Source organism: Triturus cristatus, chromosome 6, assembly GCF_964204655.1.
Source record: "Triturus cristatus chromosome 6, aTriCri1.1, whole genome shotgun sequence".
Lineage (NCBI taxonomy): Eukaryota > Metazoa > Chordata > Amphibia > Caudata > Salamandridae > Triturus > Triturus cristatus.
The window spans coordinates 1,937,487,005-1,937,514,180 of record NC_140589.1 but is presented as its reverse complement, the minus strand read 5'-3'; the positions used below and the strand labels follow the sequence as shown (position 1 = coordinate 1,937,514,180).

Below are 27,176 nucleotides of genomic sequence, written 5' to 3'. Positions count from 1 at the left end.
TCCAAAAAGTTGATGTGATAGCTCTGCTCGGTAGCGGACCAGAGACCTTGTACTTGAAGCCGGCCCATATGAGCACCCCAGCCCTGCATGGAGGCATCGGTGACCACTGTCTGTGTCGGGGGCGCCTGATGGAATGGGACGCCGTGAAGCAGATGGGAGCGCTTCATCCACCACCGGATGGAATCTTTGGCGGCTTGATGAAGGGTAATGCGATCCTCCCAGCGGCCGGACCTCTGCGACCACTGATCCTCTAGATCTTGTTGCAGAGGACGCATGTGCAGACGTGCATTGGGCACAATGTAAATGCACGAAGCCATCGACCCCAGAAGAGACGACACTTGTCTAGCCGTGGGGCAGTCCGGGCTGAGAAGAGCGCGGCCTTTCTGAAGCATGGAGGATAACCTCTCCTCCGAAGGACACACGCTTGCGCTTGAGGAGTCTAGAGAGGCACCCAGGTAGTGGATCCGCTGAGTGGGATTGAGGACAGACTTCCTGTAGTTGACCTGAAGGCCCAGCGAGTGTAGAAGGTTGAGGCAAAACGAAAGATGACTCTGGAGTCGAGCCGGAGTTGAGCTTTTCAAGAGCCAGTCGTCTAGATAGGGGTAGACGAATATCTTCCGTTTGCGGAGAAAAGCAGCCACCACCGCCATGCACTTTGAGAATGTTCGTGGGGCGGACTTGAGGCCGAATGGCAGGACCTTGTATTGATAATGCTGGCGAAATATCTGAAATCTGAGAAACTTTCGATGTTTCGCTGAGACAGGAATGTGGAAGTATGCATCCTGTAAGTCGATGGCACACATCCAGTCCCCCTGGTGAAGATGTGGGAAGATCTGGTGCAGTGCCAGCATCCTGAACTTTTCTCTTTTGACAAATCCGTTGAGTAGGCGGAGATCGAGGATGGGTCTGTACTCTCTGACCGCTCTTCTTTTCTGAACAAGAAAATACCGGGAGTACACTCCTTGATTTCTCTGCCTGGTCGGAACTTCCTCTATGGCGTTTTTGGAGAGGAGAGTGGTAACTTCGTCCTTTAAAAGTTTGTTTTGGATGGGAGGGAGCGACTGTCTCCGTGGGGGTACCTGCGGAGGGGGAGATTTGAACCTCAGCAAGTAGCCACGCTCTACAATACTCAGCACCCATCTGTCGCTTGTAATGGCTTTCCACTCTTCCAGGTGAACAGTGATACTTCCTCCCACCGGAGTGGCGAACGAGAGCGGAGGAAGTAAGGTTTCACTGTTTGGAGGGCTGCTTGTTAGAGGACTGCTGCTGTTTTGTAGTTCCTCTTCCTCTGCCCCGACCCCTTTGCTGAAACTGGGACCTCTGTTGGTTCTGAGAGGACCACTGGGGTGTTTGAACGTGCTGGTGAAAGGCACGTTTGTCGCCCTGGCGAAAGCGCTTCCGGAATTCTTTGCGCTTTTCCAGCCCCACAGCCTTCACGGTGTCCAACTCCGCCTTCATCTTGCTCATCTGGTCATCAGCATGAGCCCCAAACAGTGACGATCCATTAAAAGGCAGATTGAGAATTCTTTTCTGCGCGTCCGGCTTGAGGCCCGTTAGCCTGAGCCAGGCCGAACGCCGGGAGCAGACGCCATGGGATTAGCCATGCGCGGCTAGGTCCGAGGCATCCGCCGCTGCGCTGATGATTTGGTTGGCCACCAGGCCGCCTTCTTGAAGGATCTCCGTGAAGTCCTGCTTGTCGTCTCTAGGCAGTCTGTCCACGAATCTGGCGAGGGAGTCCCAGAGAGAGCGATCATACCTCCCCAGCAGGGCTGAAGCGCTAGCCACCTTCATGTGCGAGGCTGAAGTGTTGCACATTTTCCTGCCGTAGGAGTCCATCAGTTTACTGTCCTTCTCAGGGGGGACAGAAGAAGATACTGAGGCCGAGTGGGATTTCATAGCCGCCGCCACGATTACTGAGTCTGCTGGCGGGTCCGCCCTCAAGAATAAAGGATCCTCGGTCGGAGCCTTATATTTCTTTGCTATCCTCGACGGTACAGAGCCCGCTGTAGCCGGAGTGAGGAACGTGGCCATTGCTGGTTCCAACAGTCCTGGCACCAAAGGAAGCAGAGGTCTGGGAGCCGACCGATGATGCAACGTGTCAAAGATCACAGAAGTGGGCGCCTGAGGAGTGTGCAGCGCGATGTTCAACTTCTGCGCCCCTCTACCCAGAACGTCCGAGAAAGTTGCGATGTCATCCACAGGGGACACTCGCGATGGAGGTGTTGAGGAAAAGGTAGGAGAGTAGTCCCGGACTGAGGCCTCTTGTGGGAACGTTCACTATGGTGAGCCCTTGACCTTGATTTGCGCTTGGACGGAGATCTTTGAGGTCTTGGCGCGGAGCGACGGTCTTTGGAACGAGACCGGCGTGGTGAAATTGGCCTTGGCTCCCCCGGAGGAGACTTACTCCTGCGCGGTGGGGAATACATGCGGGAGTAGTCCGATCCCGGACTCCGACATGCGCCAGTGTTCCCATCTCGTAACCAGCGCGGTGACAGTCCGAATCGCTCTGGTGTCTTGGGTGATCCTTCAGGAGATACTTGCACAATGTGCAGTCCCGGCGATGATGACTGTTCTCCTGGGGACCTCTCCGTGGTCAATCCAGTTTTCGCCCTCGACGTCGAACCCCTTGACGTCGACGACGTCTGCGTCACCATCGGCAAGTGTGGGGTGTGGCGTTCTGGTCTCGACGGCGGTCTCGACGCCGATCGCGGAGACCTCGACGTCGACCTCCTCTCCTCTGGCACCTGACGTCGGCCAGATGACCTCGACGTCGGCCGTGACTTCGACGTCGACCTCCCTCGACGTCGACTGGGCGACTTCGACGTCGACCTCTCTCGGCGCCAACTGGGCCTCGACGTCGACCTCTCTCGGCGCCAACTGGGCCTCGACGTCGACCTCTCTCGACGTTGGCTGGGCAGCTTCGACGTCGACCTCTCTCGCCGTCGACTGGGCGACTTCGACGTCGACCTCTCACGGCGTCGAGGTGGTGGTCTTGACGTCGATCTTCCTCTCGACGTCGACCTTCTATGTCGCCGAGTGAGGGTAATCTTCGACGGCGACCGGTCCACTCGCGGCGGAATGTACGTCGCCGCATCTCTCGACGCCGACCCCCTCGAGGGTGGCGGAGAGTGTCTCGACGTCGACGGAAGCCTCAACATCGACGGAGACAGCCCAGACGTCACTGTACCAGCAACCTGCGAGCCCGCAGGGCTGCGCCTCGACGCCGACTTACTTTTGCGCGGCGGAGAATCTTGATGGTGGGATGAATCCCTCGACGTCGAAGTTCTCTGCCTCTTCGCCGGCACCCTCGACGTCGACCCTCTTGGACTCCTGTTCTTTCTGGAGCCAGGGGAGCTGGTGTGTCGCCGTTTTTGTACTTGCGTAGCTGAAGAAGGAGGTCTTGATGAAGAGTGCTCGCCTTCACGACGGCTTCGTTCCCTCTCCAGTCCTGCATGTAATTTAATGCGCTCCCTGTCCCTCAGAGTGCGCTTAGAGAACTTCTGGCAGTGGGGACACTGGTCAGGATCGTGTTTAGATGGTAAACACACGATACACACAGAGTGTGGATCCGCCAGTGCCATCTTGTTGCCACAAGAAGGACATTTCCTAAATAAAGGAGACATTCTGACTGGAAAAAATTCGAAAATTCACTGGACACCAGCAGAATTATCCCTTAGAAGTCAGAAAACGTCGAAAAAAGCTTGAAAAAGCTGTATTTCAAAATTTCAGTCAAAAACTGAAGAGCTCAAGCGCCAGGATCCTCACAGAAGGAGCCGGAAAAAAGAACTGGCCCAACTGCCACCTGTAATGCATCATGGGAGCAGGGGGTCTCAGGCAAGCCTTAAAGGCACGGTCCCCCTACTCTAATGCCTTAAAGGCAGGGTGTCAGTTTTCTTGGTTTCTTGATACTCTGCTGCAGCCTACTGGCGAATGCCTACAATTACATGTTGCTTTATGGCAATAAAGCAGTGCTGTGTTATGATTTGTCTATGCTTCCTTTTTTCCTTATGAGATAGGGGTGCACTACTATGCAAATATATGTAATTTACAGCATTGCCAGGTTTTGAACATTGTTAGGCTGCAGTTATATGTTTTCACATATGTATATATATGTATATATATATATTTTCCATATGCTCCGGGATCCCGCACATGGGCGGGGATTATTCATAGATTATGACTATTGATGAGTATCCCCTGGATGAGAAGGTGTTTGTTACACAGAATGGCAGGCGTGCAGTGATACTCACCAGTATCGATGGTGTGAATATGATGCAACATAGTGGTGCAGGTTACACAGGATGGTGTTTGTTACACAGAATGGCAGGCGTACAGTGACACTCACCAGTATCGATGGTGTGAATATGATGCACCATAGTGTTCCAGGTTACACAGGATGGTGTTTGTTACACAGAAAGGCAGACGTGCATTATTACTCACCAGTATCGATGGTGTAAATATGATGCACCGTAGTGGTACAGGTTACACAGGATGGTGTTTGTTACACAGCATGGCAGGCGTGCAGTAATACTCACCAGTATCGATGGTGTGAATATGATGCACCATAGTGTTGCAGGTTACACAGGATGGTGTTTGTTACACAGAAAGGCAGACGTGCAGTAATACTCACCAGTATCGATGGTGTAAATATGATGCACCATAGTGGTGCAGGTTACACAGGATGGTGTTTGTTACACAGCATGGCAGGCGTGCAGTAATACTCACCAGTATCGATGGTGTGAATATGATGCACCATAGTGTTCCAGGTTACACAGGATGGTGTTTGTTACACAGAATGGCAGGCGTGCAGTGATACTCACCAGTATCGATGGTGTGAATATGATGCACCTTAGTGGTGCAGGTTACACAGGATGGTGTTTGTTACACAGAATGGCAGGCGTGCAGTGATACTCACCAGTATCGATGGTGTGAATATGATGCACCGTAGTGGTGCAGGTTACACAGGATGGTGTTTGTTACACAGAAAGGCAGTCGTGCAGTAATACTCACCAGTATCGATGGTGTGAATATGATGCACCGTAGTGGTGCAGGTTACACAGGATGGCGTTTGTTACACAGCATGGCAGGCGTGCAGTAATGCTCACCAGTATAGTCTGTGTGAATATGATGCACCATAGTGGTGCAGGTTACACAGGATGGTGTTTGTTACACAGAATGGCAGGCGTGCAGTGATACTCACCAGTATCGATGGTGTGAATATGATGCACCATAGTGATGAAGGTTACACAGGATGGTGTTTGTTACACAGCATGGCAGGCGTGCAGTGATACTCACCAGTATAGTCTGTGTGAATATGATGCACCATAGTGGTGCAGGTTACACAGGATGGTGTTTGTTACACAGAATGGCAGGCGTACAGTGACACTCACCAGTATCGATGGTGTGAATATGATGCACCATAGTGTTCCAGGTTACACAGGATGGTGTTTGTTACACAGAAAGGCAGACGTGCAGTAATACTCACCAGTATCGATGGTGTAAATATGATGCACCGTAGTGGTACAGGTTACACAGGATGGTGTTTGTTACACAGCATGGCAGGCGTGCAGTGATACTCACCAGTATAGTCTGTGTGAATATGCTGCACCATAGTGGTGCACGTTACACAGGATGGTGTTAGTTACACAGAATGGCAGGCGTGCAGTGATACTAACCAGTATAGTCTGTGTGAATATGATGCACCATAGTGGTGCAGGTTACACAGGATGGTGTTTGTTACGCAGAATGCAGGCGTGCAGTAATACTCACCCGTATCGATGGTATAAATATGATGCACCGTAGTGGTACAGGTTACACAGGATGGTGTTTTTTACACAGCATGGCAGGCGTGCAGTGATACTCACCAGTATAGTCTGTGTGAATATGATGCACCATAGTGGTGCAGGTTACACGGGATGGTGTTTGTTACACAGAATGACAGGCGTGCAGTGATACACTACCAGTATAGTCTGTGTGAATATGATGCACCATAGTGGTGCAGGTTACACGGGATGGTGTTTGTTACACAGAATGGCAGGCGTGCAGTGATACTCACTAGTATAGTCTGTGTGAATATGATGCACCATAGTGGTGCACGTTACACAGGATGGTGTTTGTTACACAGCATGGCAGGTGTGCAGTGATACTCACCAGTGTAATATGTGTGAATTTGAGGCACTGTATTGGTGCATGTTACACAGGATGGTGTTTGTTACACAGAATGGCAGGCGTGCAGTGATACTCACCAGTATCGATGGTGTGAATATGATGCACCATAGTGTTCCAGGTTACACAGGATGGTGTTTGTTACACAGAAAGGCAGACGTGCAGTAATACTCACCAGTATCGATGGTGTAAATATGATGCACCGTAGTGGTACAGGTTACACAGGATGGTGTTTGTTACACAGCATGGCAGGCGTGCAGTGATACTCACCAGTATAGTCTGTGTGAATATGCTGCACCATAGTGGTGCACGTTACACAGGATGGTGTGAGTTACACAGAATGGCAGGCGTGCAGTGATACTCACCAGTATCGATAGTGTGAATATGATGCACCATAGTGGTTCAGGTTACACAGGATGGTGTTTGTTAAACAGAATGGTAGGCGTGCAGTGATACTCACCAGTATCGATGGTGTGAATATGATGCACCATAGTGGTGCAGGTTACACAGGATGGTGTTTGTTACACAGCATGGCAGGCGTGCAGTAATACTCACCAGTATAGTCTGTGTGAATATGATGCCCCACAGTGGTGCAGGTTACACAGGATGGTGTTTGTTACACAGCATGGCAGGCGTGCAGTGATACTCACCAGTATAGTCTGTGTGAATATGCTGCACCATAGTGGTGTACGTTACACAGGATGGTGTTAGTTACACAGAATGGCAGGCGTGCAGTGATACTCACCAGTATCGATAGTGTGAATATGATGCACCATAGTGGTTCAGGTTACACAGGATGGTGTTTGTTAAACAGAATGGTAGGCGTGCAGTGATACTCACCAGTATCGATGGTGTGAATATGATGCACCATAGTGGTGCAGGTTACACAGGATGGTGTTTGTTACACAGCATGGCAGGCGTGCAGTAATACTCACCAGTATAGTCTGTGTGAATATGATGCACCACAGTGGTGCAGGTTACACAGGATGGTGTTTGTTACACAGCATGGCAGGCGTGCAGTGATACTCACCAGTGTAATATGTGTGAATATGATGCACCATAGTGGTGCAGGTTACACAGGATGGTGTTTGTTACACAGAATGGCAGGCGTGCAGTGATACACTACCAGTATAGTCTGTGTGAATATGATGCACCATAGTGGTGCAGGTTACACGGGATGGTGTTTGTTACACAGAATGGCAGGCGTGCAGTGATACTCACTAGTATAGTCTGTGTGAATATGATGCACCATAGTGGTGCACGTTACACAGGATGGTGTTTGTTACACAGCATGGCAGGTGTGCAGTGATACTCACCAGTGTAATATGTGTGAATTTGAGGCACTGTATTGGTGCATGTTACACAGGATGGTGTTTGTTACACAGAATGGCAGGCGTGCAGTGATACTCACCAGTATCGATGGTGTGAATATGATGCACCATAGTGTTCCAGGTTACACAGGATGGTGTTTGTTACACAGAAAGGCAGACGTGCAGTAATACTCACCAGTATCGATGGTGTAAATATGATGCACCGTAGTGGTACAGGTTACACAGGATGGTGTTTGTTACACAGCATGGCAGGCGTGCAGTGATACTCACCAGTATAGTCTGTGTGAATATGCTGCACCATAGTGGTGCACGTTACACAGGATGGTGTGAGTTACACAGAATGGCAGGCGTGCAGTGATACTCACCAGTATCGATAGTGTGAATATGATGCACCATAGTGGTTCAGGTTACACAGGATGGTGTTTGTTAAACAGAATGGTAGGCGTGCAGTGATACTCACCAGTATCGATGGTGTGAATATGATGCACCATAGTGGTGCAGGTTACACAGGATGGATTAGTTACTTACCTGTAATCCTAGTTCTCTTCCAGGGGTATCCTCATCAAAGTCATAAGCATTAGAATATTCCCGCCCATGTGCGGGATCCCGGAAACAGTATATTATATGTGCCCCACATATACATATCCATACATATATACCTATATGTATACACAAGCAAATGCAGCCCCTAACACCCTAGAGCTGAATCATGCTGTAAGGAATTTCCACTACACATTAGAAAAATAGCATTATAAACATGAGAAACAACATTATAACTTGTTTGGAAACTGTTTTAATGCTTAGAAAACAGCAGAAATTCTTAGAAAACACTGAAAGCATAGGAAGCTCCCAGGCTGCATTGCAAATACCCAGTCTAAAAAGACTGAAAAGCTAACTCATAGCTGTATAGTAAAAACTGACACCGTGCCTTTAAGGCACACCTGACCCCCACCTTCCCATCATGCCTCAGGGGTGACAGTTAGGTCAGTTGTTCTTTGCGGAGACTGAAAAGTCATGGCACAAAGAAAATAATAACCTCTGAAAAAAATCACACCTTTGCCCGGGGAGGCGGGAGGGTTGCTTATGACTTTGATGAGGATACCCCTGGAAGAGAACTAAGATTACAGGTAAGTAACTAATCCTTCTCTTCCAGGGGATCCTCATCAATAGTCATAAGCATTAGAATAGAATAGCGAGCCTCACCTCATCTCCCTGCGGGCAAAGGAAAGAAAAAAAAACAGAGAAGGGACAGTATGCTCAGATAGCTCCGCTACCCAAACAGGTTCCTCAAGGAGGCTTGGCCTACTTGGGCATCCGCCCTGGAATCGGATTCGAGGCAGTAGTGCCTGGTAAAAGTATGGACCGATTTCCAAGTGGCCGCCTTGCAGATCTCTGCCATAGGAACGTCATGCAGGAAAGCTACTGTGGCCGCTTTCCCCCTAGTAGAATGGGCCTTAGGGGCCAAAGGTAAGGGCCTTTTCGCCAGCTGGTAGGCTAGGGTAATGCAAGAAACAATCCATCTGGAAATGGATCGCTTAGCTGCTGGGAAGCCTGTTCTCATGGCGCCATAGTTGACGAACAGCTGGTCCGTCTTCCTAATGCCTCTGGTACTTGCCAGGTAGAATTTAAGTACCCTTTTGAGGTCTAAGGAGTGGAGCGACCGCTCAGCCGGGGTCGCTGGATTCGGGAAGAAGGATGGCAGAGAAATGGACTGATTAATATGAAAATCAGACACTACCTTAGGGAGAAAGGATGGATGTGCCCTTAAGACCACTTTGTGCTGGTGAAAAACTGTGTACGGCTCTTTAGTACACAGAGCCTGGATTTCGCTTACTCTGCGTGCCGATGTAATGGCTACCAGAAAAGCCGCCTTCCACGACAGATGCTGTAAAGAAGCTTTGTGGATCGGCTCAAAAGGTGGGCCCATCAACTTGGATAACACTAAGTTCAACTCCCAAGGAGGTGAAGGGTTTCGAACAGGGGGGTAAACTTTTTTCAACCCCTGCAAGAAGTCCTTGACCACCTGCATCTGGAAAAAAGAAGGTTGACTGGGAGACCTCCTGTAAGCTGTAATGGCAGACAAATGGACCCTGATGGATGCATACTTCAAGCCTGATCTAGCTAAGTGGAGGAGGTACGGAAGGATGACGTCCTCCTGCCCCTTTGTAGGATCATGGTGATTCTCCCTACACCAAATGAAGAACCTCTTCCACTTAAACGCATAAGACGCTCTTGTGGAGGGTCGCTTCGCTTCCTTGAGAATATGCATGCAGTCAGGAGGTAGACCTAAATGTCCGTATTGCAGGACCTCAGGAGCCATGCCGTTAAGTTCAGTGAGGGAAGGTTGGGATGCAGAATCCTCCCGCCCATCTTGGACAGCAAGTCCGGCCTGCAAGGCAGCCGCCTGTGAGGTCGAACCGAGAGATGAAGAAGGTCCGGGTACCACCACTGGCGCGGCCAGTCCGGAGCTATGAGGATCATCTTCATGTCGGATCTGAGCAGCTTGGATACCACCTTCGGAATCAGAGGCAGGGGCGGAAAGGCGTAGGCAAATGTCCCTGACCAGTCCATCAAAAGAGCATTCCCCCTGGTCCCTGGACGGTGGAATCTGGACGCGAAGGCGTGGCATTTTGAATTTTCGTCGTCTGCAAACAGATCGATGTCTGGACGACCCCACCAACGGAACAGGTCCGCCACCACGTCGTCGTGCAGCACCCAGTCGGGCTGATCTTCGAAATGCCTGCTGAGTGCGTCTGCCTTGATATTCAATTCCCCTGGAAGGTGTACTGCCACCACCGAGAGGTTCCGGGCAAGCAGCCAGTGCCAGATCGCCTGCGCCTCCAGGGAGAGGGGCCGTGACCGAGTCCCGCCCTGTTTGTTCAGGTAAAACATGGTCGTGGTGTTGTCGGTCTGCACCAGGATTGAGTTGGTCTCGATTGCTGGGAGGAACGCTTTTAGAGCAAGGTGGACTGCCCGAAGCTCTAGCATATTTATGTGGTAGCCCTGTTCTTTTGCAGACCACTGACCTTGTATCTGGAGGCACCCCATGTGGGCTCCCCATCCTTGTAGCGACGCGTCTGTCACCACTGATTGCACCGGAAGTGGCTGGTGAAACGGGACTCCCACCAACAGATTGTTCTGACGAGTCCACCATGTTAGGGAAGATTTGGCTACCTGGGGGAGAGAGATCCGATCTCCCCAACGACCTGTGGACTGATCCCATTGATCCTCCAGAGCTTGCTGCAAAGGTCTCATCCGCAGCCTGGCGTGGGGAATCAGAAAAATGCAGGACGCCATGGAACCCAGCAGAGATGCTACCTGCCGAACTGACGGCCTCCGCATCTGCTGCATAAGCCTGCATTTTTTCTTCATTGAAGACAGTCTCTCCTCCGAAGGATACGCTCTTCCCACGCTTGTGTCCAGAACGGAGCCAAGGTAGTGGATGGACTGAGTAGGCCGCTGCACGGACTTCGCCATGTTGACGTGAAGGCCGAGAGCGTGCAACTGCCTTAGACAGATTTGGAAGTCTTTCTTCACCTGTTGCTGGGTTGGAGCCTTCAGTAACCAGTCGTCCAGGTACGGGTAGACGAAGAGACCCTGCTTGTGTAGGCAGGCCGCCACCACTGCCATACATTTGGTGAAGACTCGCGGGGCCGACTTGAGTCCGAATGGAAGCACTTTGTACTGGTAGTGCTTGTCTCCTACCACAAACCGCAGGTACCTGCGGTGATGCTTTGCTATTGGAATGTGAAAATACGCATCTTGGAGGTCCACCGAACACATCCAATCTCCGACTTGTAGATGTGGACATATTTGGTGAAGCGCCAACATACGGAACTTCTCCTTGACGATGACTTTGTTTAGGAGACGAAGGTCCAGAATCGGCCGAAACTTGTGCTCTTGATCTTTCTTGGGCACCAGGAAGTACCGGGAGTACACTCCTTTTCCGACCTGTGAAGGAGGAACCCTTTCTATGGCATGCTTTTGCAGAAGGGACCTCACTTCCCGCTTGAGTAGGTTTAGGTGGTGAGGACGGGACCTCTTTAGCGGGATGTCTCTGGGAAGCGCTCGAAAACGTAGCGCATATCCATGACGCAGTATATTCAGCACCCAGCGATCTTTTGTGATGCTGACCCACTCTGCTAGATGTTGCGACGCACTTCCTCCCACTGGAGTGGGCAACGGTCGTAGAGGAAGCCACAGCTCATGACTTTCCTCCTCTTGTGGCAGTGGAGGACTGTTGTTGGTGTCCACCTCTGCCTCTGCCAGACTTTCCGCCTCGAAACTGGGTTTTCCCTTGGGGTTTGCTCTGAGACCACTGAGGGGTTTGAACCCTCTGTTGAGGCCCCTTGCGTTGGGTGGGTCGAAACGGCGCTTGAACTCCTTTTTCTTCTCCAAGCCCACGGCTTTGAGAGTGTCCAGCTCAGTTTTCATGCGCCCCATCTCCTCATCCGTGTGAGTGCCGAAGAGGGAGTTGCCAGAGAACGGGAGGTTTAAAATCCGTTGCTGTGCGTCCGGCTTGAGCCCTGTCAGACGCAACCAGGACGACCTCCTGGCGCAGACGCCGTGTGTATAAGAGTGGGCTGAGATTAGCGCACCATCCGCCGCTGTGCTAATCGACTGATTAGCCACCAGTGCCCCTTCAGTAACAATCTCCTCAAAGTCCTTTTGGTCCTCCTTGGGCAGCTTGGATTTGAAACGTTCCATCGAATCCCAGAGGGCCCTATCGTACCTGCCCAGAAGCGCCGCCGCGCTGGAGATCTTGAGGGCTGCCGCCGCCGAAGAGCAGGTCCTGCGTCCCCATGAGTCCTGGGTTCTGCTCTCCTTGTCTGGAGGGACGGAGGAGGAGGCCGACGCCGTCTGACCCTTCCTGGCAGCTGCCACTATGACGGAGTCCGCAGGTGGGTCTGTCTTTACAAAGACGGGGTCAGAGGTAGCTGGCTTGTATTTTTTTAGGATACGAGCCGGAACGGCTTTGACAGTCGCCGGGGTGAGAAAAGTGTCCATGACTGGTTCCATGATTCCTGGGACCAAAGGTAGCAGCGGACGAGAGGCAGACTTTTGGTGAAGTGTTTCAAAAATCACCGAGGTTGTGACTTGGGGGACTGACATCTCAATCCCCAGCTTCAGTGCTCCCCGCTGCAACACTTCCTGGTAGGTGTTGATGTCGTCTACGGGAGAGACCCTGGACACTGGGCTGTCCGTGAGCGTGGGAGAATAGTTTCTGATGGAGGACTTGGAGGACGAGGAAGAGGACGATGATGGAGTCCTTTTGCGCTTCCGGTGATGATCACGCGCCCTTGACCCAGGTGAACGCTCCTCCCGTCTGGGGGAGCGCGATCTGCGTCGCCTGTAGTCCGGAGATCTCGGACGTGCTGGCCTGGGGGGACTAGCTCTGTCCACAGCCGCCACCAGGCGTTGCAGCGGAGAATCATGCACTGGGCTGATGTATTCCCGCATCCTCCTTGTAGGCCCTGAGTCTAGCCAATGATGTGCTGGTAGTAGCCATCTGGGCGACAGAGTAACGGTCTGAGTCTGAGGAGAAGACCTACGGGGTTGAGCTGCAGGTTCTCGTGGCTTTGCTGGTCGTGGAGAGGCCTCTGAGTGGGAGGAGGAGTGGCGAGAAGCCGACTCCGTAACCAGGACCACCGACTTGTCTGAGGCCTGTCTCGACGTCGAGCGCGGTCTTGACGACGATCCGTGGTGTCCTCTCCTGTCTCGGTGGGACTCTCTCGACGTCGAACGCCGTCTCGACGTGGACCGGCGGCCATGTTCCGTGGGCGAAGCCTGCCGCCTCGACGTCGAGCGGCGATGTGAAGCCGACGACGGAGGCTCTCTCTCCCTCGACGCCGGACGCCGCGGGGACGCCGGCGGAGATGCTGCCACTCTCGACGTCGATACCGATGCCAACCTCGACGCCGAACGCCGCTTGGAGGACGACGGCGGAGGATCCTGCTGCTTCGACGTCGAACGTCGATGAAGCCTCGACGACGGTGGGGATGGTGCCCTCGACGACGGAGGGGTGACACTCCTCGACGCCGGTCGTCGCCTGGTTGACGACGGCGGAGGGTCCCTGCTCCTCGACGCCGATCGACGTCGAGATGTCGACGGCGGAGGGTCCCTGCTCCTCGACGCCGAACGCCGCTGGGTTGGCGACGGCGGAGGCTCTCTGCTCCTCGACGCCGATCGTCGCCGGGTTGACGACGGCGGAGGCTCTCTGCTCCTCGACGCCGATCGTCGCCTGGTTGACGACGGCGGAGGTTCCCTGCTTCTCGACGCCGATCGTCGCCGGGTTGACGACGGCGGAGGGGGGGTGTCTCTCGACGCCGAACGTCGCCGGGTTGACGACGGCGGAGAGGATCTGGATCTCGACGCCGCTCTGGATCTCGACGCCGATCGTCGCCGAGTTGACGATGGCGGTCTGGACTTCGACGTCGACGTCGTACCTGCTCTCGACGGCGAGCCCGCTGTCGAGAACTTCTTTTTCGAAATATGACCTACCGGAACATCTTTTCCCAGCGCCGAGCCCGACGCTGAGGCGGAAGGACGAGAGGACTTGCTTCTAGATGATTTTTTATGCCTCTTGGAGCCCTTCCTCACCGGAGATCGGCCTCTAGATGGTTGTGCTAGGCCATAAGCGCGACTTCGCTCTCTGTCCTTCAAAGTTCTTTTGGACAGGCCCTGGCAGTGAGGACATGTGCTGGAATCATGGTCCTCCGGCAGACACAGGATACAGACCCTGTGAGAGTCAGTCGCGGCCTTTTTCTTGCCACAGGCAGGGCAAGGATCGAAAAGAGAAGGCATTTTAAGTGGAAAAAATGCCCAAATAAGCCTAAAAAAAGGCAGCCTCTTACTGACTTAGCTGTGAAACGTCGAAGTAAGGGAAAAAGAATTGAAAAAATAGACAATATTTTCTGACAAACTCAGAAAAAAGTGGAGCTCTGTTGCCAGGATCCTTCTAGAAGGAGCCGGAAAGAACAACTGACCTAACTGTCACCCCTGAGGCATGATGGGAAGGTGGGGGTCAGGTGTGCCTTAAAGGCACACCTGACAGTTTTTACTATACAGCTATGAGTTAGCTTTTCAGTCTTTTTAGACTGGGTATTTGCAATGCAGCCTGGGAGCTTCCTATGCTTTCAGTGTTTTCTAAGAATTTCTGCTGTTTTCTAAGCATTAAAACAGTTTCCAAACAAGTTATAATGTTGTTTCTCATGTTTATAATGCTATTTTTCTAATGTGTAGTGGAAATTCCTTACAGCATGATTCAGCTCTAGGGTGTTAGGGGCTGCATTTGCTTGTGTATACATATAGGTATATATGTATGGATATGTATATGTGGGGCACATATAATATACTGTTTCCGGGATCCCGCACATGGGCGGGAATATTCTAATGCTTATGACTATTGATGAGGATCCCCTGGAAGAGAAGGTGTTTGTTACACAGCATGGCAGGCGTGCAGTAATACTCACCAGTATAGTCTGTGTGAATATGATGCCCCACAGTGGTGCAGGTTACACAGGATGGTGTTTGTTACACAGCATGGCAGGCGTGCAGTGATACTCACCAGTATAGTCTGTGTGAATATGCTGCACCATAGTGGTGTACGTTACACAGGATGGTGTTAGTTACACAGAATGGCAGGCGTGCAGTGATACTCACCAGTATCGATAGTGTGAATATGATGCACCATAGTGGTTCAGGTTACACAGGATGGTGTTTGTTAAACAGAATGGTAGGCGTGCAGTGATACTCACCAGTATCGATGGTGTGAATATGATGCACCATAGTGGTGCAGGTTACACAGGATGGTGTTTGTTACACAGCATGGCAGGCGTGCAGTAATACTCACCAGTATAGTCTGTGTGAATATGATGCACCACAGTGGTGCAGGTTACACAGGATGGTGTTTGTTACACAGCATGGCAGGCGTGCAGTGATACTCACCAGTGTAATATGTGTGAATATGATGCACCATAGTGGTGCAGGTTACACAGGATGGTGTTTGTTACACAGAATGGCAGGCGTGCAGTGATACTCACCAGTATAGTCTGTGTGAATATGATGCACCATAGTGGTGCAGGTTACACAGGATGGTGTTTGTTACGCAGAATGCAGGCATGCAGTAATACTCACCAGTATCGATGGTGTAAATATGATGCACCGTAGTGGTGCAGGTTACACAGGATGGTGTTTGTTACACAGCATGGCAGGCGTGCAGTGATACTAACCAGTATAGTCTGTGTGAATATGATGCACCACAGTGGTGCAGGTTACACGGGATGGTGTTTGTTACACAGAATGGCAGGCGTGCAGTGATACTCACTAGTATAGTCTGTGTGAATATGATGCACCCTAGTGGTGCACGTTACACAGGATGGTGTTTGTTACACAGCATGGCAGGTGTGCAGTGATACTCACCAGTGTAATATGTGTGAATTTGAGGCACTGTATTGGTGCATGTTACACAGGATGGTGTTTGTTACACAGAAAGGCAGTCGTGCAGTAATACTCACCAGTATCGATGGTGTGAATATGATGCACCATAGAGGTGCAGGTTACACAGGATGGTGTTTGTTACACAGAATGGCAGGCGTGCAGTGATACTCACCAGTATCGATGGTGTGAATATGATGCACCATAGTAGTGCAGGTTACACAGCATGGTGTTTTTACACAGCATGGCAGGCGTGCAGTAATACTCACCAGTAAAGTCTCTGTGAATATGATGCACCACAGTGGTGCAGGTTACACAGGATGGTGTTTGTTACACAGAATGGCAGGCGTGCAGTGATACTCACCAGTATCGATGGTGTGAATATGATGCACAATAGTGATGCAGGTTACACAGCATGGTGTTTGTTACACAGCTTGGCAGGCGTGCAGTGATACTCACCAGTATAGTCTGTGTGAATATGATGCACCATAGTGGTGCAGGTTACACAGGATGGTGTTTGTTACACAGAATGGCAGGCGTGCAGTGATACTCACCAGTATCGATGGTGTGAATATGATGCACCATAGTGTTCCAGGTTACACAGGATGGTGTTTGTTACACAGAAAGGCAGACGTGCAGTAATACTCACCAGTATCGATGGTGTAAATATGATGCACCGTAGTGGTACAGGTTACACAGGATGGTGTTTGTTACACAGCATGGCAGGCGTGCAGTAATACTCACCAGTATCGATGGTGTGAATATGATGCACCATAGTGGTGCAGGTTACACAGGATGGTGTTTGTTACACAGAAAGGCAGACGTGCAGTAATACTCACCAGTATCAATGGTGTAAATATGATGCACCGTAGTGGTACAGGTTTGTTACACAGCACGGCAGGCGTGCAGTAATTATCACCAGTATCGATGGTGTGAATATGATGCACCATAGTGGTGCAGGTTACACAGGGTGGTGTTTGTTACACAGAATGGCAGGCGTGCAGTGATACTCACCAGTATCGATGGTGTGAATATGATGCACCGTAGTGGTGCAGGTTACACAGGATGGTGTTTGTTACACAGAAAGGCAGTCGTGCAGTAATACTCACCAGTATCGATGGTGTGAATATGATGCACCGTAATGGTGCAGGTTACACAGGATGGCGTTTGTTACACAGCATGGCAGGCGTGCAGTAATGCTCACCAGTATAGTCTGTGTGAATATGATGCACCATAGTGGTGCAGGTTACACAGGATGGTGTTTGTTACACAGAATGGCAGGCGTGCAGTGATACTCACCAGTATCGATGGTGTGAATATGATGCACCATAGTGATGAAGGTTACACAGGATGGTGTTTGTTACACAGCATGGCAGGCGTGCAGTGATACTCACCAGTATAGTCTGTGTGAATATGATGCACCATAGTGGTGCAGGTTACACAGGATGGTGTTTGTTACACAGAATGGCAGGCGTACAGTGACACTCACCAGTATCGATGGTGTGAATATGATGCACCATAGTGGTACAGGTTACACAGGATGGTGTTTGTTACACAGCATGGCAGGCGTGCAGTGATACTCACCAGTATAGTCTGTGTGAATTTGCTGCACCATAGTGGTGCACGTTACACAGGATGGTGTTAGTTACACAGAATGGCAGGCGTGCAGTGATACTCACCAGTATCGATGGTGTGAATATGATGCACCATAGTGATGCAGGTTACACAGCATGGTGTTTGTTACACAGCATGGCAGGCGTGCAGTGATACTCACCAGTATAGTCTGTGTGAATATGATGCACCATAGTGGTGCAGGTTACACAGGATGGTGTTTGCTACGCAGAATGCAGGCGTGCAGTAATACTCACCAGTATCGATGGTATAAATATGATGCACCATAGTGGTGCAGGTTACACCGGATGGTGTTTGTTACACAGCATGGCAGGCGTGCAGTGATACTCACCAGTGTAATATGTGTGAATATGATGCACCAAGTGGTGCAGGTTACACAGATGGTGTTTGTTACACAGAATGGCATGCGTACAGTGATACTCACCAGTATCGATGGTGTGAATATGATGCACCATAGTGGTTCAGGTTACACAGGATGGTGTTTGTTACACAGAAAGGCAGACGTGCAGTGATACTCACCAGTATCGATGGTGTGAATATGATGCACCATAGTGGTTCAGGTTACACGGGATGGTGTTTGTTACACAGCATGGCAGGCGTGCAGTAATACTCACCAGTATCGATGGTGTAAATATGATGCACCATAGTGGTTCAGGTTACACGAGAAGGTGTTTGTTACACAGCATGGCAGGCGTGCAGTAATGCTCACCAGTATAGTCTGTGTGAATATGATGCACCATAGTGGTGCAGGTTACACGGGATGGTGTTTGTTACACAGAATGGCAGGTGTGCAGTGATACTAACCAGTATAGTCTGTGTGAATATGATGCACCAAGTGGTGCAGGTTACACAGATGGTGTTTGTTACACAGAATGGCATGCGTACAGTGATACTCACCAGTATCGATGGTGTGAATATGATGCACCATATTGGTTCAGGTTACACAGGATGGTGTTTGTTACACAGAAAGGCAGACGTGCAGTGATACTCACCAGTATCGATGGTGTGAATATGATGCACCATAGTGGTTCAGGTTACACGAGAAGGTGTTTGTTACACAGCATGGCAGGCGTGCAGTAATGCTCACCAGTATAGTCTGTGTGAATATGATGCACCATAGTGGTGCAGGTTACACGGGATGGTGTTTGTTACACAGAATGGCAGGTGTGCAGTGATACTAACCAGTATAGTCTGTGTGAATATGATGCACCATAGTGGTGCAGGTTACACGGGATGGTGTTTGTTACACAGAATGGCAGGCGTGCAGTGATACTCACTAGTATAGTCTGTGTGAATATGATGCACCATAGTGGTGCACGTTACACAGGATGGTGTTTGTTACACAGCATGGCAGGCGTGCAGTGATACTCACTAGTATAGTCTGTGTGAATATGATGCACCGTAGTGGTACAGGTTACACAGATGGTGTTTGTTACACAGAATGGCATGCGTACAGTGATACTCACCAGTATCGATGGTGTGAATATGATGCACCGTAGTGGTGCAGGTTACAAAGGATGGTGTTTGTTACACAGAATGGCAGGCGTGCAGTAATACTGACCAGTATCCACGTCATGAATATGATACACAATGCTGGTGTAGGTGGTGTGCTGAAGGATGAAGTTCACCAGCTCCAGGTAGGGGGTAGAAATGGTCATTTCCTTTTCACCCCTCCCCTGCACCACTTCTGCAGAGACATCGGCTAGAGTATTGAAAGCTCCCAGGGCAGCAGTCAAGGTCACCTGAAGGAGAAGCGGTCACTGTGATGACATGTAGATGGTTTCATGATAACACCTCTCCTCCACACCCGCATCACGGTACACCTACAGTACATTTTTTTGTTACACAAGTAGTAAATACATATATTTTTACCACAAAAAACTCAAAGGTTAAAGTAACGTCATAGTAAGATGATGAGATAAGTAAAAAACTGACAAAAATGTAAAAAAATGGACATTAGCCAGTTATTGTTCAGCAAGCTAACTAACTATAACTTGCACTCCCAGAATGCACTGCTTATGACCTGCCATGTTACACCATTCATGACATCTCAGATGACATCATTGAAGAGATCACAGATGACATCATCCAAAGAGTGTGAGAGTTTGCTATACACTTATCACAATGAAAGGGCGTTGGTAAGATTCATCTACAGCCGGCCATGCCTTACATACAAGAATCAATCTCCATTACGGTTTTAATGAAATAGGGGCACTTCCACAAGATATTAGGTATTTTGGGTGCACGCTGTCGGATCACAATCCCTTAAAATGACCCTGAACTGGGGAGTTCGCGGGCAGCGATACTGACATGACGCCGTCCGGTGGAGGCTCTCAGGGACATCATTTCTACTCGGGCAGAGGAGATCACGTCGACCAACACTGATGGTACACCATCTGATACCATGATTGAATGGGATGCCCTCAAGGCAGTCATAAAGGGCCACAGTAGAGGGCATATGTGGTTAAGCACATCTTAATTGAAGACCTCCAACTGAAAGAAGATGACATGAATGGGATGGAAAACAAACATGCACAAGATGACAATATTGCACCAGAATTGACACACTTGCACCCGCAATGCGGAAACTAAACTACAATGAGAACATTTCCCACCAGCACACTCAAGGGCATGAAGCCGGTAAGATGGTGGCCAGGCTCCTAAGGTCAAATGACCCCATAACCCCAATTAGGGCCATACGTACCCAACAGGATGTGATCATTATTGCCCAATCTGATGCCAATGCAACTTTCTTAAGATACTAGGAGGGTCTGTATGACGCCCCCACTGAGGAACCACCTGAGGCTCTGGATACCTGTTTATCTGCCGTCCAGGTGCCCTCCATTAACAGTATAGCGCAAAGAGCTACAGCCCCTTACCACTCGAAGAGATACAGAGGGCAATTACGCAAATAGCACGAGCTAAGAACAGATGTGCTACCCATTGAGGTATTGCCTCGGCTATTACAAATGTACAAAGCTGCAAGGGTGCAGGGGTCCCTTCCAGAATCCACAGAAGGTTTGCACACTTGCATAGCTAAATAGAAACACTTGAGGCAACACTTGATGACTGACCATCCAGAGATGGTGCAGGGTTTCACCACTTACATAGCTACCTAGAAACACTGCAGGCAACACCTGATGACAGACCACCCAAAGACGGTGCGAGGTTTGCACACTTGCATAGCTCAATAGAAACACTTGAGGCAACACTTGATGACTGACCACCCAGAGATGGTGCAGGGTTTTACCACTTGCATAGCTACCTAGAAACACTGGAGGCAACACCTGATGACAGACCACCCAGAGACGGTGCGAGGTTTGCACACTTGCATAGCTACCAAGAAACACTGGAGGCAACACCTGATGACAGACCACCCAGAGACGGTGCGAGGCTTGCACACTTGCAAACCTACCTAGAAACACTCGAGGCAACACCTGCTGACAGACCACCCAGAGACGGTGTGAGGTTTACACACTTGCATAGCTACCTAGAAACACTCGAGGCAACACCTAATGACTGACCACCCAGAGATGGTGCAGGGTATGCACACTTGCATAGCTACCTAGAAACACTGGAGGCAACACCTGCTGACAGACCACCCAGAGACGGTGCGAGGTTTGCACACTTGCATAGCTACCTAGAAACACTGGAGGCAACACCTGATGACTGACCACCCAGAGACGGTGCAAGGTTTTACCGCTTGCATAGCTACCTAGAAACACTGGAGGCAACACCTGATAACTGATCACCCAGAGATGGTGTGAGGTTTGCACACTTGCAAAGCTACCTAGAAACACTTGAGGCAACACCTGATGACAGACCATCCAGAGACGGTGCAAGGTTTGCACACTTGCATACCTACCTTCAAACACTCGAGGCAATACCTGCTGACAGACCACCCAGAGACGGTGCGAGGTTTGCACACTTGCTTGCCTACCTTCAAACACTCGAGGCAATACCTGCTGACAGACCACCCAGAGATGGTGCGAGGTTTGCATACTTGCATAGCTACCTAGAAACACTCGAGGCAACACCTGATGGCAGACCACCCAGAGACGGTGCAAGGTTTGCACACTTGCATAGCTACCTAGAAACACTCGAGGCAACACCTGCTGACAGACCACCCAGAGATGGTGCAAGGTTTGCACACTTGCAAAGCTACCTAGAAATACTCGAGGCAACACCTGATGACAGACCACCCAGAGACGGTGCAAGGTTTGCGCACTTGCAAAGCTACCTAGAAACACTGGAGGCAACACCTGCTGACAGACCACCCAGAGATGGTGCAAGGTTTGCACACTTGCAAAGCTACCTAGAAACACTGGAGGCAACACCTGCTGAGAGACCACAGAGAGACGGTGCGAGGTTTTCACACTTGCAAAGCTACCTAGAAACACTGGAGGCAACACCTGCTGACAGACCACCCAGAGACGGAGCGAGGTTTGCACACTTGCAAAGCTACCTAGAAACACTGGAGGCAACACCTGCTGAGAGACCACCCAGAGACGGTGCGAGGTTTTCACACTTGCAAAACTACCTAGAAACACTGGAGGCAACACCTGATGGCAGACAACCCAGAGACGGTGCGAGGTTTGCACACTTGCATAGCTACCTAGAAACACTGGAGGCAACACTTGATGACAAACCACCCAGAGACGGTGCGAGGTTTGCACACTTGCATAGGTACCTAGAAACACTGGAGGCAACACCTGCTGACAGACCACCCAGAGACGGTGCAAGGTTTTACCGCTTGCATAGCTACCTAGAAACACTGGAGGCAACACCTGATGACAGACCACCCAGAGATGGTGCAGGGTTTTACCACTTGCATAGCTACCTAGAAACACTGCAGGCAACACCTGATTACAGACCACCCAGAGACGGTGCGAGGTTTGCACACTTGCAAAGCTACCTAGAAACACTCGAGGCAACATCTGATGACAGACCACCCAGAGATGGTGCAGGGTTTTACCACTTGCATAGCTACCTAGAAACACTGGAGGCAACACCTGATTACAGACCACCCAGAGACGGTGCGAGGTTTGCACACTTGCAAAGCTACCTAGAAACACTGGAGGCAACACCTGATTACAGACCACCCAGAGACGGTGCGAGGTTTGCACACTTGCAAAGCTACATAGAAACACTCGAGGCAACATCTGATGACAGACCACCCAGAGACGGTGCGAGGTTTGCACACTTGCATACCTACCTTCAAACACTCGAGGCAATACCTGCTGACAGACCACCCAGAGATGGTGCAAGGTTTGCACACTTGCATAGCTACCTAGAAACACTCGAGGCATTACCTGCTGACAGACCACCCAGAGACGGTGCGAGGTTTGCACACTTGCAAAGCTACCTAGAAACACTGGAGGCAACACTTGATGACAGACCACCCAGAGACGGTGCGAGGTTAGCACACTTGCATAGGTACCTAGAAACACTGGAGGCAACACCTGATGACAGACCACCCAGAGACGGTGCAAGGTTTTACCACTTGCATGGCTACCCAGAAGCACTGGAGGCAACACCTGATGACAGAGCACCCAGAGATGGTGCAGGGTATGCACACTTGCAAAGCTACCTAGAAACACTGGAGGCAACACCTGATGACTGACCACCCAGAGATGGTGCAGGGTTTTACCACTTACATAGTTATCTAGAAACACTGGAGGCAACATCTGATGACAGACCACCCAGAGACGGTGCGAGGTTTGCACACTTGTATACCTACCTTCAAACACTCGAGGCAATACCTGCTGACAGACCACCCAGAGACGGTGCGAGGTTTGCACACTTGCAAAGCTACCTAGATACACTCGAGGCAACACCTGCTGACAGACCACCCAGAGACCGTGCGAGGTTTTCACACTTGCAAAGCAACCTAGAAACACTGGAGGCAACACCTGCTGACAGACCACCCAGAGACGGTGCGAGGTTTTCACACTTACAAAGCTACCTAGAAACACTGGAGGCAACACCTGATGGCAGACCAACCAGAGACGGTGCGAGGTTTGCACACTTGCATAGGTACCTAGAAACACTGGAGGCAACACCTGATGACAGACCACCCAGAGACGGTGCAAGGTTTTACCACTTGCATAGCTACCTAGAAACACTGGAGGCAACACCTGATGACAGACCACCCAGAGACGGTGCGAGGTTTGCACACTTGCATAGCTAACTAGAAACACTGCAGGCAACACCTGCTGACAGACCACCCAGAGACGGTGCGAGGTTTGCACACTTGCAAAGCTACCTAGAAACACTCGAGGCAACATCTGATGACAGACCACCCAGAGATGGTGCAGGGTTTTACCACTTGCATAGCTACCTAGAAACACTGGAGGCAACACCTGCTGAGAGACCACAGAGAGACGGTGCGAGGTTTTCACACTTGCAAAGCTACCTAGAAACACTGGAGGCAACACCTGCTGACAGACCACCCAGAGACGGAGCGAGGTTTGCACACTTGCAAAGCTACCTAGAAACACTGGAGGCAACACCTGCTGAGAGACCACCCAGAGACGGTGCGAGGTTTTCACACTTGCAAAGCTACCTAGAAACACTGGAGGCAACACCTGATGGCAGACAACCCAGAGACGGTGCGAGGTTTGCACACTTGCATAGCTACCTAGAAACACTGGAGGCAACACTTGATGACAAACCACCCAGAGACGGTGCGAGGTTTGTACACTTGCATAGGTACCTAGAAACACTGGAGGCAACACCTGCTGACAGACCACCCAGAGACGGTGCAAGGTTTTACCGCTTGCATAGCTACCTAGAAACACTGGAGGCAACACCTGATTACAGACCAACCAGAGACGGTGCGAGGTTTGCACACTTGCAAAGCTACCTAGAAACACTGGAGGCAACACCTGATGACTGACCACCCAGAGATGGTGCAGGGTTTTACCACTTGCATAGCTACCTAGAAACACTGGAGGCAACACCTGCTGACAGACCACCCAGAGACGGTGCGAGGTTTGCACACTTGCAAAGCAAACTAGAAACACTGGAGGCAACACCTGATGGCAGACCACCCAGAGACGGTGCGAGGTTTGCACACTTGCATAGGTACCTAGATTCACTCGAGGCAACACCTGCTGATAGACCACCCAGAGATGGTGCAAGGTTTGCACACTTGCAAAGCTACCTAGAAACACTGGAGGCAACACCTGCTGATAGACCACCCAGAGACGGTGCGAGGTTTTCACACTTGCAAAGCTACCTAGAACCACTGGAGGCAACACCTGATGGCAGACAACCCAGAGACTGTGTGAGGTTTGCACACTTGCATAGCTACCTAGAAACACTGGAGGAAACACCTGATTACAGACCACCCAGAGACGGTGCGAGGTTTGCACACTTGCACAGCTACCTAGAAACACTCGAGGCAACACCTGATGACTGACCACCAAGAGATGGTGCAGGGTTTGCACACTTGCATAGCTACCTAGAAACACTCGAGGCAACACCTGATGACAGACCACCCAGAGACGGTGCGAGGTTTGCACACTTGCATAGCTACCTAGAAACACTGGAGGAAACACCTGATGACAGACCACCCAGAGACGGTGCGAGGTTTGCACACTTGCATAGCTACCTACAAACACTGCAGGCAACACCTGCTGACAGACCAACCAGAGACGGTGCGAGGTTTGCACACTTGCAAAGCTACCTAGAAAAACTGTAGGCAACACCTGATGACTGACCACCCAGAGATGGTGCAGGGTTTTACCACTTGCATAGCTACCTAGAAACACTGGAGGCGACACCTGATTACAGACCACCCAGAGACGGTGCAAGGTTTGCACACTTGCAAAGCTACCTAGAAACGCTTGAGGCAACATCTGATGACAGACCACCCAGAGACGGTGCGAGGTTTGCACACTTGCATAGCTACCTAGAAACACTGGAGGCAACACCTGATGACAGACCACCCAGAGATGGTGCAGGGTTTTACCACTTGCATAGCTACCTAGAAACACTTGAGGCAACACCTGATGACAGACCACCCAGAGACCTTGTGAGGTTTTACCACTTGCATAGCTACCTAGAAACACTGGAGGCAACATCTGATGACAGACCAACCAGAGACGGTGCGAGGTTTGCACACTTGCATAGCTACCTAGAAACACTCAAGGCAACACCTGAAGACTGACCACCCAGAGACGGTGCGAGGTTTACACACTTGCAAAGCTACCTAGAAACACTCGAGGCAACACCTGCTGACAGACCACCCAGAGACGGAGCGAGGTTTGCACACTTGCAAAGCTACCTAGAAACACTTGAGGCAACACCTGAAGACTGACCACCCAGAGACGGTGCGAGGTTTGCACACTTGCACAGCTACCTAGAAACACTCGAGGCAACATCTGATGACAGACCACCCAGAGACGGTGCGCGGTTTGCACACTTGCATAGTGTTGGACTTGGCCCTTCTGGCAGGTTCACCCCTAAACTTTTTGCAATTATTCTAGCTTTTTACCTATGGAGTGTTAGTGGTTTTAGACCCCTAGGCACTTTAGCACGGTGTCCCCGTGTAAAGTGCGCGCGCTCTGTGTCACATTGAGTGAGACTGGCCTGCCCTCCCATAGGAATGCATGGGGGATATGTGTGCCCATGGTAGTTCCTGAAGTGAGAGGAGTGCAAGGTCGAGTTTGGTATGTGCAAAACTCGTGAGATTGAATGCTGCGCGATGATGTGTGCGGCGTTACTGTGTCTAGTGTAGAAGTGCCACTTCTAGAAGCTGGCATGTCTGTGTAATAAATGTGAAGTGACTGTCTGGCTTGTGATTGGCTGGTGTGCCTGGCTCCAGGAGTCAGGATGGGTCTGCCCCGGTGGTGAATGGAGAGATCTGCATGCTGATGGCAGGGAGAAGTACACCTGGGACCTAAATAGGGGTGGGCTTTCCGTCCACAATGCTGGCTCCGCCCCCTGTGGTGCGTCTTATGTCCCTAGCCTGTCCTGTGAATAGGGAGAGGGGCTGAGCAAAACAAAGTGCTCCAGAACCAGTTGCATCTGGTTTTCCTCTTACCCTGCACCTTGTTGACAAAGGAAATCTGTGTATAAAAAGGGGCTGTGACCCCATGTAAAATGTTCTCTGTGTGCTTGTCCTGACGCTGGGGGCCGCTGCTGCTGGGCTCCAGGAGGAACCGCCACAAGGGACTGCCTCCCTGCTGGAGGGCCCTGTGTGCTGGCCTGCCTGAGCCCAGCCTTGTGCCCCCTGAACCTAGCGCCTGGAAGAGCGCTTTACTTGCCTTTTCTTTGGGGAGAAGTGCCTTGCTGATAGGAACGCTGTATTCGAAATTGACCTAAGGAGGAGCTGGCAGTGTGCAGCGCGCTGCTGCGGTGATTAGTGAGGGAATCCCTATGTGGGTATTCCTCTGAGCTACCAGTGGAAGCGGGTGCCCACCCTGCGTTATAGCCGCCTTGAGGGATTGTTTTTATCTTAAAGCGGGTGCCCACCCCGCATTGCGGTACCCGTTGGAGGGTGCCCACCCCGCTATGACTGAGTTGCTTAACGGGAGCCTACCCCGTATTGCCTGGGAAAAAGGATCCAACGCCGCTAATTTATGACTGGAGACTAAGCGGGAGCCC

The 27,176-nt window shown here is 50.8% G+C and overlaps 1 protein-coding gene across 1 annotated transcript in view; it reads right to left on the bottom strand.

Annotated features, from left to right (window-relative positions):
- LOC146822537 (N-acetylneuraminylgalactosylglucosyl-glucoside beta-1,4-N- acetylgalactosaminyltransferase 2-like) overlaps positions 1 to 27,176 on the bottom strand; it is an 811,926-nt gene that overhangs the window by 487,041 nt on the left and 297,709 nt on the right. The window contains exon 5 of the mRNA XM_085613659.1: positions 19,126 to 19,306. Coding sequence (XP_085469785.1) covers positions 19,126 to 19,306 — 181 coding nt within the window. The remainder of the gene's footprint in view (positions 1 to 19,125; positions 19,307 to 27,176) is intronic.